At 34.6% G+C, this 13,733-nt stretch overlaps 4 protein-coding genes across 10 annotated transcripts; 2 read left to right on the top strand and 2 right to left on the bottom strand.

Moving 5' to 3' along the window:
• Positions 1-247: 247 nt before the first annotated feature.
• On the bottom strand, positions 248-3,724 carry LOC105284003 (unconventional prefoldin RPB5 interactor-like protein). Of its 6 annotated transcripts, none has more exons than XM_011347168.3 (6): positions 3,455-3,724; positions 3,117-3,363; positions 2,897-3,046; positions 2,666-2,813; positions 1,728-2,391; positions 248-1,640 (listed from the first exon to the last, which is right to left on the bottom strand). In XM_011347168.3, the coding sequence occupies exons 1-6, from the start codon at positions 3,542-3,544 to the stop codon at positions 1,515-1,517; spliced, it is 1,425 nt and encodes a 474-aa protein (XP_011345470.1). In that variant the 5' UTR covers positions 3,545-3,724; the 3' UTR covers positions 248-1,514. The 6 variants fall into 6 exon arrangements, with proteins under 6 accessions (XP_011345470.1, XP_011345469.1, XP_011345471.1 ...); XM_011347167.3 differs by having other exon boundaries at positions 3,117-3,366; XM_011347169.3 differs by having other exon boundaries at positions 3,117-3,380.
• Positions 3,725-4,011: 287 nt separating this feature from the next.
• LOC105284004 (G patch domain and ankyrin repeat-containing protein 1 homolog) lies at positions 4,012-6,379 on the top strand. Of its 2 annotated transcripts, none has more exons than XM_011347173.3 (3): positions 4,012-5,567; positions 5,831-6,067; positions 6,144-6,379. In XM_011347173.3, exon 1 carries the CDS (start codon positions 4,307-4,309, stop codon positions 5,459-5,461), a length of 1,155 nt encoding a protein of 384 aa, XP_011345475.1. In that variant the 5' UTR covers positions 4,012-4,306; the 3' UTR covers positions 5,462-5,567; positions 5,831-6,067; positions 6,144-6,379. The 2 variants fall into 2 exon arrangements, with proteins under 2 accessions (XP_011345475.1, XP_011345474.1); XM_011347172.3 differs by having other exon boundaries at positions 6,162-6,379.
• On the bottom strand, positions 6,317-13,563 carry LOC105284006 (decapping and exoribonuclease protein). Its single transcript, XM_011347176.3, has 4 exons — positions 12,631-13,563; positions 12,308-12,531; positions 10,481-10,851; positions 6,317-7,243 (listed from the first exon to the last, which is right to left on the bottom strand). Exons 1-4 carry the CDS (start codon positions 12,927-12,929, stop codon positions 7,010-7,012), a joined length of 1,128 nt encoding a protein of 375 aa, XP_011345478.1. The 5' UTR covers positions 12,930-13,563; the 3' UTR covers positions 6,317-7,009.
• On the top strand, positions 7,238-10,044 carry LOC105284005. The gene is made up of 2 exons (XM_011347174.3): positions 7,238-9,464; positions 9,846-10,044. Exons 1-2 carry the CDS (start codon positions 7,708-7,710, stop codon positions 9,847-9,849), a joined length of 1,761 nt encoding a protein of 586 aa, XP_011345476.2. The 5' UTR covers positions 7,238-7,707; the 3' UTR covers positions 9,850-10,044.
• Positions 13,564-13,733: the final 170 nt, after the last annotated feature.

Consider the following 13,733-nt stretch of genomic DNA (forward strand, 5'->3'; position numbering starts at 1 on the left):
TTTGGAATCTTCAAGAATTGTTGACACGTTAACTCTAATGAAATCCTATTGACACACTGTTTTCGTTTACCAACATTTCGAACAATGCTATTTCATTGTAGTAGTATTATACATTGAAGTAGGTACATATTAGTAGCGCCTAAACTTGTCTAGAAACTTATTAGTAGAATTACAATAGTATTTTTTAATGGAAGAGAAACAGATATATTAATTTATGGAATATCAAGAAAATTTGTGTAGTAATTCCTTATGCACAAAGATTACTTTATTAATCATCACGTTACGTTTTTGAAAATTTATACAAACGATTGCAAGAAAGTAATTGTTTTGAATGGAAGAGAGAGAGAGAAAGCGAATTGAACATTCATTGTGACAAACCCGTCAGAACTGAAAAGTCAGAAATAATTTTTAGCATCTGAGATTACTTATTCGCATAGATCCATGCTAGTTAATAGTACCTAAATCTATGCAGTATGATATAATTAAATAAACTCATGGATATCACTTTTCTATGCATAAAATGGAACGTCTAAGAAAGAATCCTGGTTAACTCGCATATACGTGATAAAATCAAGAAAAAGCTATTAAAAAATTGTTTGTCGTGTATATTAGCTGGACGCATGCATGACAAGTTGGAAGTTGCATAGCATAGATAAAGGTGATATTTATCTATGCTCCTCTTGATGTTTATCATATTGATAAACACGTCGGACCGACTCCGAGCACTCGAAAGAATGCTCATCTGCTAGTTATTGATAGTAAATTTGTATGGCTTTATCCTACTCGATCAACAATCAACTGCTAAGGTAAATAGAGCGTTTGACTAAACAAGCAACTATCTTTGCATTGTTACAAACTATAGTACTACATTCATATCAAATGATTTTAAAACATATTGCAATGACGAGAAAGTTGAACATATATTGACAGTAGGTATGGCACAAAGCAATGGTCAAATGGAACGAATTGACGGCATCATATATAATTACATTGTTCATCAAACTTTCCGCGTCACATATTTAAAATTAGTTTAAACATGTTGGTTGAGTACAACAATTTTTAAATGCAACTCCAACGAAAAGTACAGGTTTTACTCCCTAGAAATTCGTTAAAACCTCGCCTATAATACGTAAGGTCGTGTTATTGTTGTTCGCGTGAGAGACCTATCCTAAATAGCCCGTGTTTTCCTATTTTTCACCACACAAGTTATTAATCATGTACTGTATAACAACACGTTAAATTCAAAAGATAGTACGATAATGAATAAACAAATCACCAGGCAAAAGTATATAAAAAATGCAGAAAAAAGTACATCCATCGTCACGTCCATTGACGAAATAAGATGTACGAATACAGATCGGGCTCGCTAATCTCGCTCGGATTCGCTATATCGCCGACTCCATCATGTATATTTTCATATACCTCATATTAATAAATTGTTTTAAACGTCATAAAATAAAAATAATTTTATTCTAATATTCGCGTTAAATAAAAAAGTTATTACATACATATACTCATATATCGTTTCTTTTAGATCGTGAAAGTTTAAATCTGCTTACAATTTCTTTTTTGTCTGTTTTCTTTGAAGTATTGTTTACGATATTTGTAGATATTTTCCTGTCTTCGACTTCTTTGATTACCTACAAGATATGTCCATTAATACATGTAATTTTTATATTTATAGTAGCATTAATATTACAAGTCTCATTGCTATTATGTGTACTCACGGAATTGTATACACTGTATTTATTATGATCACTCTCGTCCTCTGTTTCTGTACTGCTATCTTCTTGTAAAGGAGATGAAATCTGGTTGGGAATCATATCGTTTGGAGATCTTTTCAAGATGGACTTGGGAGTACCAAATACTTTATAAATATCTCCTGGACTCATTATCTCTGTATTTGGTTCAGTTATATCCGGGATATAGGACGAGTGTGAAAACTCTATTCTAACGATGTCATTTTCATCCTCAGAGTCTTCATCATGTGTGTCATCTTGCGGCGTGAAACAAATTCTTTGAGATATTTCTTTCTCTGTGTTATCTTCATTTTCCACAGCACATGGTTCAACAAAAGATACCCTCCTTCTATGTACGCTTGGGGACGTATTTCTAAATTCCAGTGATCTTTCTTGATCAGAATTTATAATTACATCAGATAGTTCACTTTTCACAGGATTTGTGTTAAGAATTTTATTTTGCATCACGTCAGAATTGAGTTCCAATGTATGGCCTGTAACCTTGTTCCTTTGAAGCACCTTTTCTCTCAATTCTTTTTCAATCATCTCTGTTGTGATTACATCAGATTCAGATGATGTATCGTCTGATTCATCATAAACTTCACCATTTTCCAAATCATCATTATAAAACTTCTCTTGTTCAGTTTCCAATCTATGATTACACAATTATAAATAATTACAAATTATATAACTAAGGTAATGAGTAATAAGCAGGACTTTACTATTGATAAGTCCATAAAGATTTTTTTAGCGAAATTCAAACGCAAAACTTTGTATTAATTCTTAAAACAAAGCTTTGCTCTACCAGAAAGTCTATCTTCGAAAGATAGATCTTTAATTAATTTTTAATATAAAGTTTTGCGTTTCAAGTTTGCTTAAAAGAGCCACAGGAACTTTCTAGTCAATCCAATATAATAATGAATAACCTGCATATTTCATCTTCTAACTCTTCTTCTAATTCTAATTCATCGAGTCTCTTAAAAAGATGCTCCTCAGTATGAATATCGATTTCCTCCTTTTCTCTCAGGTTTGTTAATTTCTGACGATACTCCTTCTCACGCTGTTTATGTTGTACTACAAAAATATATTTCAATTTTCAGTAGTACACGTAACGACAAAGATGGAGTTAAAAGATGAAAATGTGCAACAATACGTACTTCTCCACTCATCGAGTTTATCTTCATTCCAATATTCCAGTATGTCTTTTCTATCCTTTTCTTCAAAGACATCATTATTTAAGGGTAGAATTTGTTTCATTTCATAGAAGTTTCTTTCAGTTTCCAAGTTCTTCAACATTTCATCCGCATCTAAAATCACAATGTATACTTGTAACATACAATGTAATATTCTAAAAAAAAAAATGAAAAGTGTTTATACATGCTATTCTTCTGTTGCATAATGCAATTGCCTGTGATGAACTGTATCTCACAAAGTAGCCAGATCCCAAACAAACCAAGACTTCGTTGGTATGGGTTAACTTTCCTCTTATTAACGCCCATTTGCCAACAGGTATCATACATTTCTCTGAGAGAGATAACGGATACACTTGAAGTCCCTCTATGATTTTTTTGTATTTATCCTTATATTCATTCCATATCTTAACTTGTTTTTCATTGTGCTCAAGCTTCTGTAACATATCAACTTTTAAGTTTTTTAATAAACAACAATAGACAAGACATTTAATTAATACAAAATATAGTTACATGCACTTATACCTGGACGAGTACATTATTGAGTAACATGTGATGATAATACTTTATTTGTTCAGGTCCTATCGTTGCAACATTAATTGCAGTATTATCCATTTTTTACATCAAGATTTATAAAAAAGCTTAAATACAAAATATATGTAAGATATAAAATTAGATCGTTCTAGAAGAACGTCTTGCACATCGAAACAGTTTTTGTATTTCTTGTTTTTTGTAAAACACACCGGACTGTGTAATGTACTGCCACAGTATATATAGTAGCGCAACTCACTTTAATTTTACATACCACGGAGTGAGCGAAAACAGCTACTGTACTAGTATCGCCATCTGAACTTTTCTCTCACTCTTTCGCTCTCTTTTCAGTATGATATACCGAATTGCAGTTAGTTTGCCCATAGGATTCACTACGAGACCAACATGGCAGTCAGCCAATCAGCAAGTGAGACTCCGATTGCGCCTGTCTAGAACTCTACTTATGTTAGATGTATTACATCTAGATATTCGTACTTAATGACAAGCGATTTTAATGTATTCGAGTTTCATAACGATAAGTAAAGGTAAATTTTGTCGACGTATTGTAAGCGTTTGTACCTTCACGAGTTTATTATTTAGTAATTTTAATCGTTAAGTAATGATATTCTACTTTTGCCGATAGTAAACTTTGTCGTGAAAATGTAAGCTATTCGTAACGTCATCATCGATTTCTTCAGTGCAGTTTACTTGTATGCTACATTTGACTCTTAAGAAATATTTGGACCACATGTAACGCAGTATTTCGCATGTATAATATACTAATATTGTGAGTAAAAAACACGTGTGTGGAAATATAAAACGAGGTTGTGTGCGGTAGACGTTAAAATGTCTTTACAACAGTGGATACACATACGACACTATATCCACAATATACCATGGAAAACCTTCGTCAGGGAGTCTTCCAATACGCAGAACGAATCTCCAGAGAGGCATACTCATCAACTGGCTTTCCAAGGAAATGAAGCGAAGGCTGCTTACGAGGAGATTATTCAACAAACTAGTGCCACGACAGTAAGATTAAAGTGTCTAAAGTCAAAAAGTGTCGAGAACCAAAGCAATTCCGGCACGAGTCTGACATTCATTAACGCGCAAGCAAAAAGGACTACAATTTCCGACGACGGCTTGGCAAAAGTTACAATTAATACGCTGTTAAAAGCAGTGGAACAAAAAGACTTAAAGTTCTTACAGAAATATATGACGTCGGAGAATGTGAACATTTCTGACGACTTTGGTTGGACACCGTTGATGTCAGCTGCTTACTGTGGTCATTTGGAAATCGTGCAGTTCTTGCTGAGTCTTGGAGCTAACAAGAGGATTAGAGATAGATCCGGTCTTACTGCTGCCCAATTAGCATTGAAAAGAAATTATTTAAGTATAGTTGCATTACTGAAAAAGAAACCTGAATTGGCGAGCAACAATAATCAATCAGCAGCAAATGTTTCAAGGACATGTAGTACGAGTGCTTTGCCAGTGAGATCAGTCTCCATGGAATCTTCAATGGAACGTGATACGGATGTTTCCAATCTTACAGAGGAGAAGACTCAATTTCCACAGAATGTAGCGTTTTACTGTGAAATTTGTAAAGCAAGCTTTCAAGAGACAACACCACAAAAACATGAAAGCTCTACTCTGCATATATTTAACACGAAGCCGAAACTGAAACACGCGATGTACGGAATATCAAGGCACAGCAAAGGATATAGAATGCTCTTGAATACAGGGTGGGATGAGGAAGTTGGTCTTGGTCCCTCTGGAAAAGGAATAAAATATCCGGTTAAAACATGTTTGAAAATAGATCGCAAAGGATTGGGACAACCGGTAGAGAATGAATACAAGATCACTCATTTTAAGCCAAATGATACTGCTGCTGTAAATAGTGCTAAAGTACCTAAACAGAAACCATTAAAGAAGAGAGACAGAGAAAGGCTGCTTCACAGGGAAACTAGAAAAGAAAGAGCTCTGCGTATTGCATTATCTTAAAATAGACATGAACAATTTTATGCAATAAATGTGAATATCAAGTTTACTTAAAAGTCAAATGTGAAATGAAAATATTTCTTTACTGTTCTTATACATACTTATGCTTGTAAGTTTATTCTCAATTCTTTTCTATTTTGTAATAACTCATTTAGCAAATTAATTATTTTTTTCATTTTTTGCATTATTATTAGTGCAAATATAGTGCTAATGTAAATGGTACGTTAATAAAAATATAAATGAGTGTATAAACATTTACTGTTTGTTTTATTAATATACAATGAGAATCTTATGATAGATTTTTTTGACATGGATTCTAAATATCTTTTAATACTTTAATAAACAAATAATAAATTCACAAATATATTACAGATGAATGAGCATCACATATAGCTGGAATATTTAGAAAAAGGTGAAAACAGCCAAAAGGTAAAGCCAGCAAACTTTTCACTGATTGGCAAGAAATAGTTATCCTGGATAAAAGAAGAAGTATGATCATGTTGGAATAAAAGCATTACAAGAGCAGTCATATGACAAGACGTGAATGATTGGCCCACTGCTAATAAAGATACTATTATGCGATACTAAAAGTGGAACTTCTTGGAAAAGGTAAACTACTTGAAATTCAATAAACACGAATGAATCAATAAATTCACTTATGTTTAGTAACATTGACATTCTATAGTAATCGATTGTATTACAGATCAGAGAGAATGTAGTACTACGAATAAATTAAAGAGCGACTTGAAGTTACGTGACTTTTAGAGTTAACTCCGCTTATTCCTGGATTGATACCGAAACTGATGTCTAATAAAGAATGCAATGAGACAAGTTCTAACAATAAGTTGAAATGTCTGATATATAAAGCTTTTATTTTACTCAATGGTACAATAAAAGTTCCACAACGGAGCGAAACATAAATATATGAGCTTATTCAGTGTAACATTAAACATTATACATTAAACTATAAAATATAAAATATTTATATTATATCATAACAAAAAATTGCGGAAAATTGTTCCTGTTAAAATAATCAGAAATATATATTTTCTTTACATACATGTATCTTTTATCTCAGGAATAATAAGTCGTATTTATCATGCTCGTCAAAGAATATAATTAAAATAATACTATGATAGCTTTCACGGATATTTGCAATAGCTATATATATTATACGATAAAATGCATTCATATATTACTGATATTAGATAAACACATTTGCAGAAATTAAAATCATTAAAATCAAAGCAATAATACAAAATTCTAAAAATATATATAAGAAAATTTAATGGACATCTGAAATAAGATATCCCTAATGCAGATTTAGGGTCACTTCAACCAAACTCCAGTTAATTTAATCGTCGATTAACTTACAGGGCGATCAACATAAAAATCTCTAATAATATAATTCTCGTATAAATAATATAAGTTTTATGTTGATCGCCCTGTAAGTTAATCGACGATTAAATTAACCGGAGTTTGGTTGAAGTGGCCCTTAGTTTGCTTTTTATAGTTGCATGGCTTGTACATCCATAAAAATCTTTTAGATTCTTAGATATTTTGGGACGCATTTCTATATTCTTCTGCTTTGCTGATGAACCATGATTTTAGGAAGAAATATGTTTCATTATCAGGAGCTTCTTCGTTATAACTTATAATATTTCTGGTAGATGAATTCCAGTGAAATTTGTACATACACTTATCGTGATCTTGAGTAACAATTCTTTTGACATTATCCAGAAATAGTTTGCAGAACATTTTGCACTTATCCACATTATAAGGTTTCTGCATAGTAAAAAATTTCACATCTATTTTAATGTAGAATTCTTAATTCAACAGTAAACCATTAAGGGGTCATACCTAGTTAGAATAATCGAAAAAATCGATTTTTGGGTTTTTGCATATTCTTGAAGTACACCATTTCAAGAATGTTTTCTGAAAATTTCATGTCAATCGGACGAAAATTGACAAAGTTATGCGAGTTTAAACGTAGGAACCGCTCCGAGAGCAGGTCGCGCGCGCGGCGCGGCGGCAAGCAGGGCGCACTACCTGGGTTTATACTCACAATAGACAGGACACAATAGGACAGGGCAGGTTCGCTACACGTCTAAACAAGTTTCTGTGTGCTTGTATTCAAACGGCCAACGAGCTCAGTTTGGCAGTTGGTTTTGAGCTAAGCAAATCAACTTAGCTACTTCGATTTCGCTGCAGGTTTTCGATTTCGCTTTTATTTTCGCGTGTTTTTCACGATGAATCCGAATGAAAAAGTCACACGAAATAAAAGAGCACTGCTAAAAACGTACAAATCAAGATCAAAGAAGAGAAAACAATCTTTCAACCCTAAGACACCGGAGACGAACGAAGCAAGTTTTAGTGCATCTAGAAGAAAAATCGAGTTGCAGAAACAGATTGTGGTGCCGCAAGATAATTCTATAGAATATAGAATTCTCAATTTTGTTTCTGTATTTTCGGCTATCGCAATGCTTGTGAAGTGCAAAAAATGCAATAATGATATAAAGTTTCAGACAACCAGTACTCGGGGACTAGGATTTAAAATTGCTGTTTTATGTGATCAGTGCCCACCACAGGAAATTCCTTCGTGCACTTTTATAAATCACTCTTACGAAATTAATAGACGTTTTATATTTACGATGAGAGTTCTTGGTTTAGGACTAAAAGGTGCTCAAAAGTTTTGTGGACTCATGGACATGCCGAAGTTTTTCTATCAAACCACCTACGAAATAATTTTAAAGCACATTCACTCGTGCGTCAAAACTGTTCGTGATGTGCTTTTTGAAAAAGCTGTTAAAGAAGAAATGGAGGAGACCGATGGACAGGATAATACAAAACTAACAGTTTCAGGGGACGGAACGTGGAAAAAGCGAGGTTTCACATCTCTGTTTGGTGTTGCTTCTATAATTGGTTATTATAGCGGTAAAGTGCTCGATGTCGTGATAAAAAGTGCTTTTTGTAAAATGTGCGAAGTTTGGAATAAAAAAGTAAATACTACTGAGTATGAAGAATGGCTCGAAAATCATGAAGCCGAATGCACGGCGAATCACAAGGGATCATCCGGTAAAATGGAGGTCGAGGCAATTGTTGAAATGTTCAAGCGTTCCGAAACTCTGCACGGTGTCAAGTACGAGAACTACATTGGAGACGGTGATTCGAAAACGTACTCCGGTATTTTAAATGCCGCGCCTTATGAAGACATTTCTGTAAATAAAAAAGAATGCATCGGTCACGTCCAAAAAAGAATGGGCACGCGATTACGTGAGTGTAAAACGAAAAATAAAGGGCTCGGCGGCAAAGGCAAACTAACTGGTAAAATGATCGATAAGTTAACAGTTTATTATGGTCTGGCTATACGTAGAAATTATGAATCAGCAAATAATATGAGAACAGCTATTTGGGCTACATATAATCACTACAGTTCAACAAACGAAAATCTGAAACATGAGCTCTGCCCGGCGGGAGCGGAATCGTGGTGCGAATGGCAGCGCGCGTATGCAGAGTTACCAAGCAATCAGAAGCAAAAAATAAAAAGTTTTATGCACACCTACGATGCTTTACCGACTGATGTTTTGACGGCTATCAAACCAATTTACGAGAACTTGAGTAAACAAGAGTTATTAGATCGATGTGTTGGTGGATTTACACAAAATAACAACGAAAGTTATAATCAACTGATTTGGAAAATCAGTCCAAAAATTCTTCCAAGCGGCTCAATACCAATCGAAATAGCTGCATATGTGTCAGCTTGTGTTTTTAACGAAGGTTCAAAAGCTTTGTTACAAATAATGCAAACGATGGGAATTTCTACTGGCCCAAATGCTCATGCATTCGTGGCGGACGAAGACCAGGAACACATCGCCACTGCTGAGCGCCGCGCGCAAGCTAATACACAAGAGGCCAGAAAGCGTCGTAGACAGGAGAAAATTGATGCTTTGGAGGTGGCTTCGGCAGCAGAAGGCTTACTTTATGGGCCTGGAATCGATGATTCTGTGTAAGTTAAAAAAATTAAACTATACTCTACTGATAACAATTGATAACTAGACTGCAAACTTTAAACGCGTTTTTCTCGAAATTACATTTTTCGAAAAAGTCCCGTGCGGTGATCACGATATTTCGAGAACCGTTAAAGACATCGATCTAAAATTTTTTCGTACTTATTCTGTGTATCAAGGGCTTGTTCGTGAACGAAGGGTTTTTTTTAATGAAAACTTTTTTTTTCTTGAAGGAAAACGAAAAATTAAGAGCCCGAAAAATCACGTTTTTCCTTAAAACGGTCGCCATTTTGTGAAAATTTATTTTTTCAAAAAATCCTTCGTTCACGAACAAGATATATTCATATACTAACAGAATTTTTTTGGTTTTTTTATTTCAGATGATTTGGCTTGGAGTTATCGTGAACACCGCACGACACCGCTGAAAAATCAGGTTTCCTTAAGGTGGCCGTAACTTCCTCAATTTACAATATTTTTCAACGAAAAAAATTCTGAATGTTGTTCAATATATGTACTTTTGATATCAACATTTTGTTGTAAGAAAAAATTAATTGAACTTATAAAAATCCCCGAAAATCACGTTGTTTTTCACCTTGCAACTAGGTATGACCCCTTAATATCAACGAAAATGGCTCATTTTTAGTCGATCAAGACCTGGCACTAATCTTGATGTTCAGATAATCTTTTTCTGTGTGAGTTGTTCTAAAACTTTCCAACTTAAGTAACTGCGCGCCAACGGGATTGACATTTTTTCGCGACGAATGTAATTTATTCATATAGATTCTAATTTAGTGTCACTTTCTAGCAATAAGAAAAATAGCTGTGTTGTAAGTCTGACAAATCCCGTTGACACGCAGTTATTTAAGTTGGAAAGTTTTAGAACAACTCACACGGAAAACGATTATCTGAACATCAATTAATAGTACTAGGTTTTCATCGACTAAAAATGAGCAATTTTCGTTGATTATCTATTTTATGTATCTTTTTCAATCCGTTTTTTAATGAATTTGTTTACCGTAGGAAACGTTGGTAGAACATTTGTCGGATATTCCCGAATCATTCTTACTGTGCCTGATTTATCTTTCAGTCCACATATAAGCTTGCTTATATTAGCTAAATAATTTTGACTCCACCATGCTGATGCACACTGAGAGCTAATTGTACCACGTATATCTCCATTTTCATTAAACATTGGAAAAGTTTTTAACTCGACGAATTCAATTGTTTTGCCAATAAGTGTATCTGTTATGGGTTCTTTTGAGAAAATACCGTCCATTTCTGCTCCATATAATAATGAATGATCGCCAAAGTTTGCTTTAAATATACAGTGAAATTCTTCACACTCATTAAGAGGCAATGATGAATCTGGTACATGTGATGGATGATCTAGTACAAAAAGTATAATACTTAATTCTAATTAAGATTTGTGATATAAATTAAACAAATAATCTCCATTTTCTCATATTTAACACTAAACCTACCGACAATTTATATACAGGGTATCCTATTTTAAATGCCGCAGGCAAAAATCTCGAAAAATATGGGACATACGGAAAAATGTTTCGAACAAAAGTTGCATGGTTTGAAGGGGGCCACATGATGAAAATATGTACTTGACCTTGAGTGACCTTTTCAAGGCCAGGTCAATGTGATGGATGTTTTCTTAAATGGGACCCCCTCTTTTTTATTGTATATTCTTATAGCTTAGTTCGAGAGCTTTCCAAAACACTACCTACTTTTGTTTTTTGCCCAAGCAGTTCCCAAGATATGAAGCGTCAAAGTTGACATACCGCCGGCATTCGCATTACCCGATGTACACCGCGGGGAGGTTGCTCGGTCGGATTTGTACATCATAGTGGCCCTAAAAAGGGCCGATTTTGTGTATGGGGGTGTGGTAAGCAGTACTAGTACTAGTAACTCCAAATGGAATGCACAGTATTTACTAATAAGCAGAGCTCGGACTTCAGTGCCGCTATCCCCACTTCAGGCTCTCGAGCGCCGCGAGAGACAGTGCCGACTATGCCGGTGGAGCGGCCTAAGAAGATGAGAGGTACCGTTGCGTAAATTGAAACATTTTTTGATTGTTTGAGGCACCGTCTCTCGCGGCGCTCGAGAGCCTGAAGTGGGGATAGCGGCACTGAAGTCCGAGCTCTGCTTATTAGTAAATACTGTGCATTCCATTTGGAGTTACTAGTACTAGTACTGCTTACCACACCCCCATACACAAAATCGGCCCTTTTTAGGGCCACTATGATGTACAAATCCGACCGAGCAACCTCCCCGCGGTGTACATCGGGTAATGCGAATGCCGGCGGTATGTCAACTTTGACGCTTCATATCTTGGGAACTGCTTGGGCAAAAAACAAAAGTAGGTAGTGTTTTGGAAAGCTCTCGAACTAAGCTACAAGAATATACAAAAAAAAAGGGGGGGTCCCATTTAAGAAAACATCCATCACATTGACCTGGCCTTGAAAAGGTCACTCAAGGTCAAGTACATATTTTCATCATGTGGCCCCCTTCAAACCATGCAACTTTTGTTCGAAACATTTTTCCGTATGTCCCATATTTTTCGAGATTTTTGCCTGCGGCATTTAAAATGGGACACCCTGTATATAACTTATTCCTACCGAATATTATCAATATATGTAAGGAAAAGAGAATGAGATTGCTGTCAAATTCTGAAGAAAATTACCAGCACTGAAATTTCTGTTTATTCTGCCGAATGCAGCATTTTTAATTAAAAATTTGAAACCGATCATTTGATCGTGGTAGGTTTAATGATAAGATAAGAACGTCACCTATCAACACGAATCAGCAAAATTTTTATACAACAGTAAGATACCTGCTACCATGTATTGTTCAAACTTGAATCCCCGTGATGTAACTTGTTTATCTGCCGTTGTTGCGTTGACATATTGAGCCTCTTTCTCGTCTGTATAATATTCGCATAAATATATCGTACCACGGTACTTGCTAGCGCAAATGATCCATCCGTCAGATCTTTTATATGGGCTACATAATAACCTTTTCAATAATCCACGACGGCAAATAAAGTCCACATTCAGCCTAATAAAATTGTTTAAATTATTTATTTTTTGTTGAATAATAATAAAAACTGTTATTCAGTAGTGTGCAAGTTAAAAATGTAAATAATAATTAACTTACCAACGATGTTCGTAAACTGAAAATGGTTTTTCAAGCCGATAAAAATTGTCTGAAACCCACCTTAATATATCATTTAATTTACAATGAAAAGCAGATTTGTGATGAGTAGATGTGACATTTTTGTCGAGATCGTAACACACGTTATTAGGATTTGAAGGAGGAATATAATATTTTAATTGCGATAAATCGGCATGATATTGCGAGTTACCGTCTTTACTAAAATATCCAATTAGTTCAATTGTTAACGTTGGAAGCGTATCCTCAGAAAAATTTCTATAATATATAATATTAAACGACATTGTAATATATTATTGTTACAATGCTAAACAAGTTTATCCTGATTCGTCACTGTCAAATGTAGCGTAATAACTGCACAATAGTTTTGAGTGCTGGGGATGCTGAAGTGACTACCCAAACAGCACCAAGTCGACTGTTAGTTGTTGACTGTCAGTCGGCAGAAGAAGTCTAAAGTCGACTTCAAAGTCAGGCTGAATGTCAACTATAGTCAGCTAATAGTCAACAAATGACTCGACTATAGTCGTCTATCAGTCAGCCAAAAGTGGATTTATAAGTTGACTTTATGGCAATTAGAAGTCGACTTTATGATGATTAGAACCTACACAGCAAAATATATCAGCTGACATAATCGCATATGTATATGCCTACAATTTTAAGTCATATCTGAGATATTTTATTTTCAGATATTCACAGAATATCTGTAAGATATCTCATAACTCTATATCACATTTTTCTTTGAAAAAGATATCTGTGCAACATTTGCACATGACTATCTTTATTGATACCTAATCGAAAAACATAAATATTTTTAAGATGTCTCTGAGATATCTCTACGACGTTTAAAAACATATATCCCAGGCAGCCTCTGGTTCACCAAGCGACCGATAGATGGCCAGGCCAGGCGTGACGTTCTCGCAAGAAACATTTGCGTTATTACCTTATAAATAATCCGGAAAACCGATCCAGTACTCTTTTCTTCTTCTCTTCTTTTGGACTCTTTTGAAGTAAATAAAGAGTGTGTAACTTCACTTTTTCAAAAGGTGAAATTTTATTACTTTTGGACGTTTCAATAAAATGGTTATGAA

The sequence above is a fragment of the Ooceraea biroi genome, chromosome 2 (genome assembly GCF_003672135.1).
Source record: "Ooceraea biroi isolate clonal line C1 chromosome 2, Obir_v5.4, whole genome shotgun sequence".
Taxonomy (NCBI): Eukaryota; Metazoa; Arthropoda; class Insecta; order Hymenoptera; family Formicidae; genus Ooceraea; species Ooceraea biroi.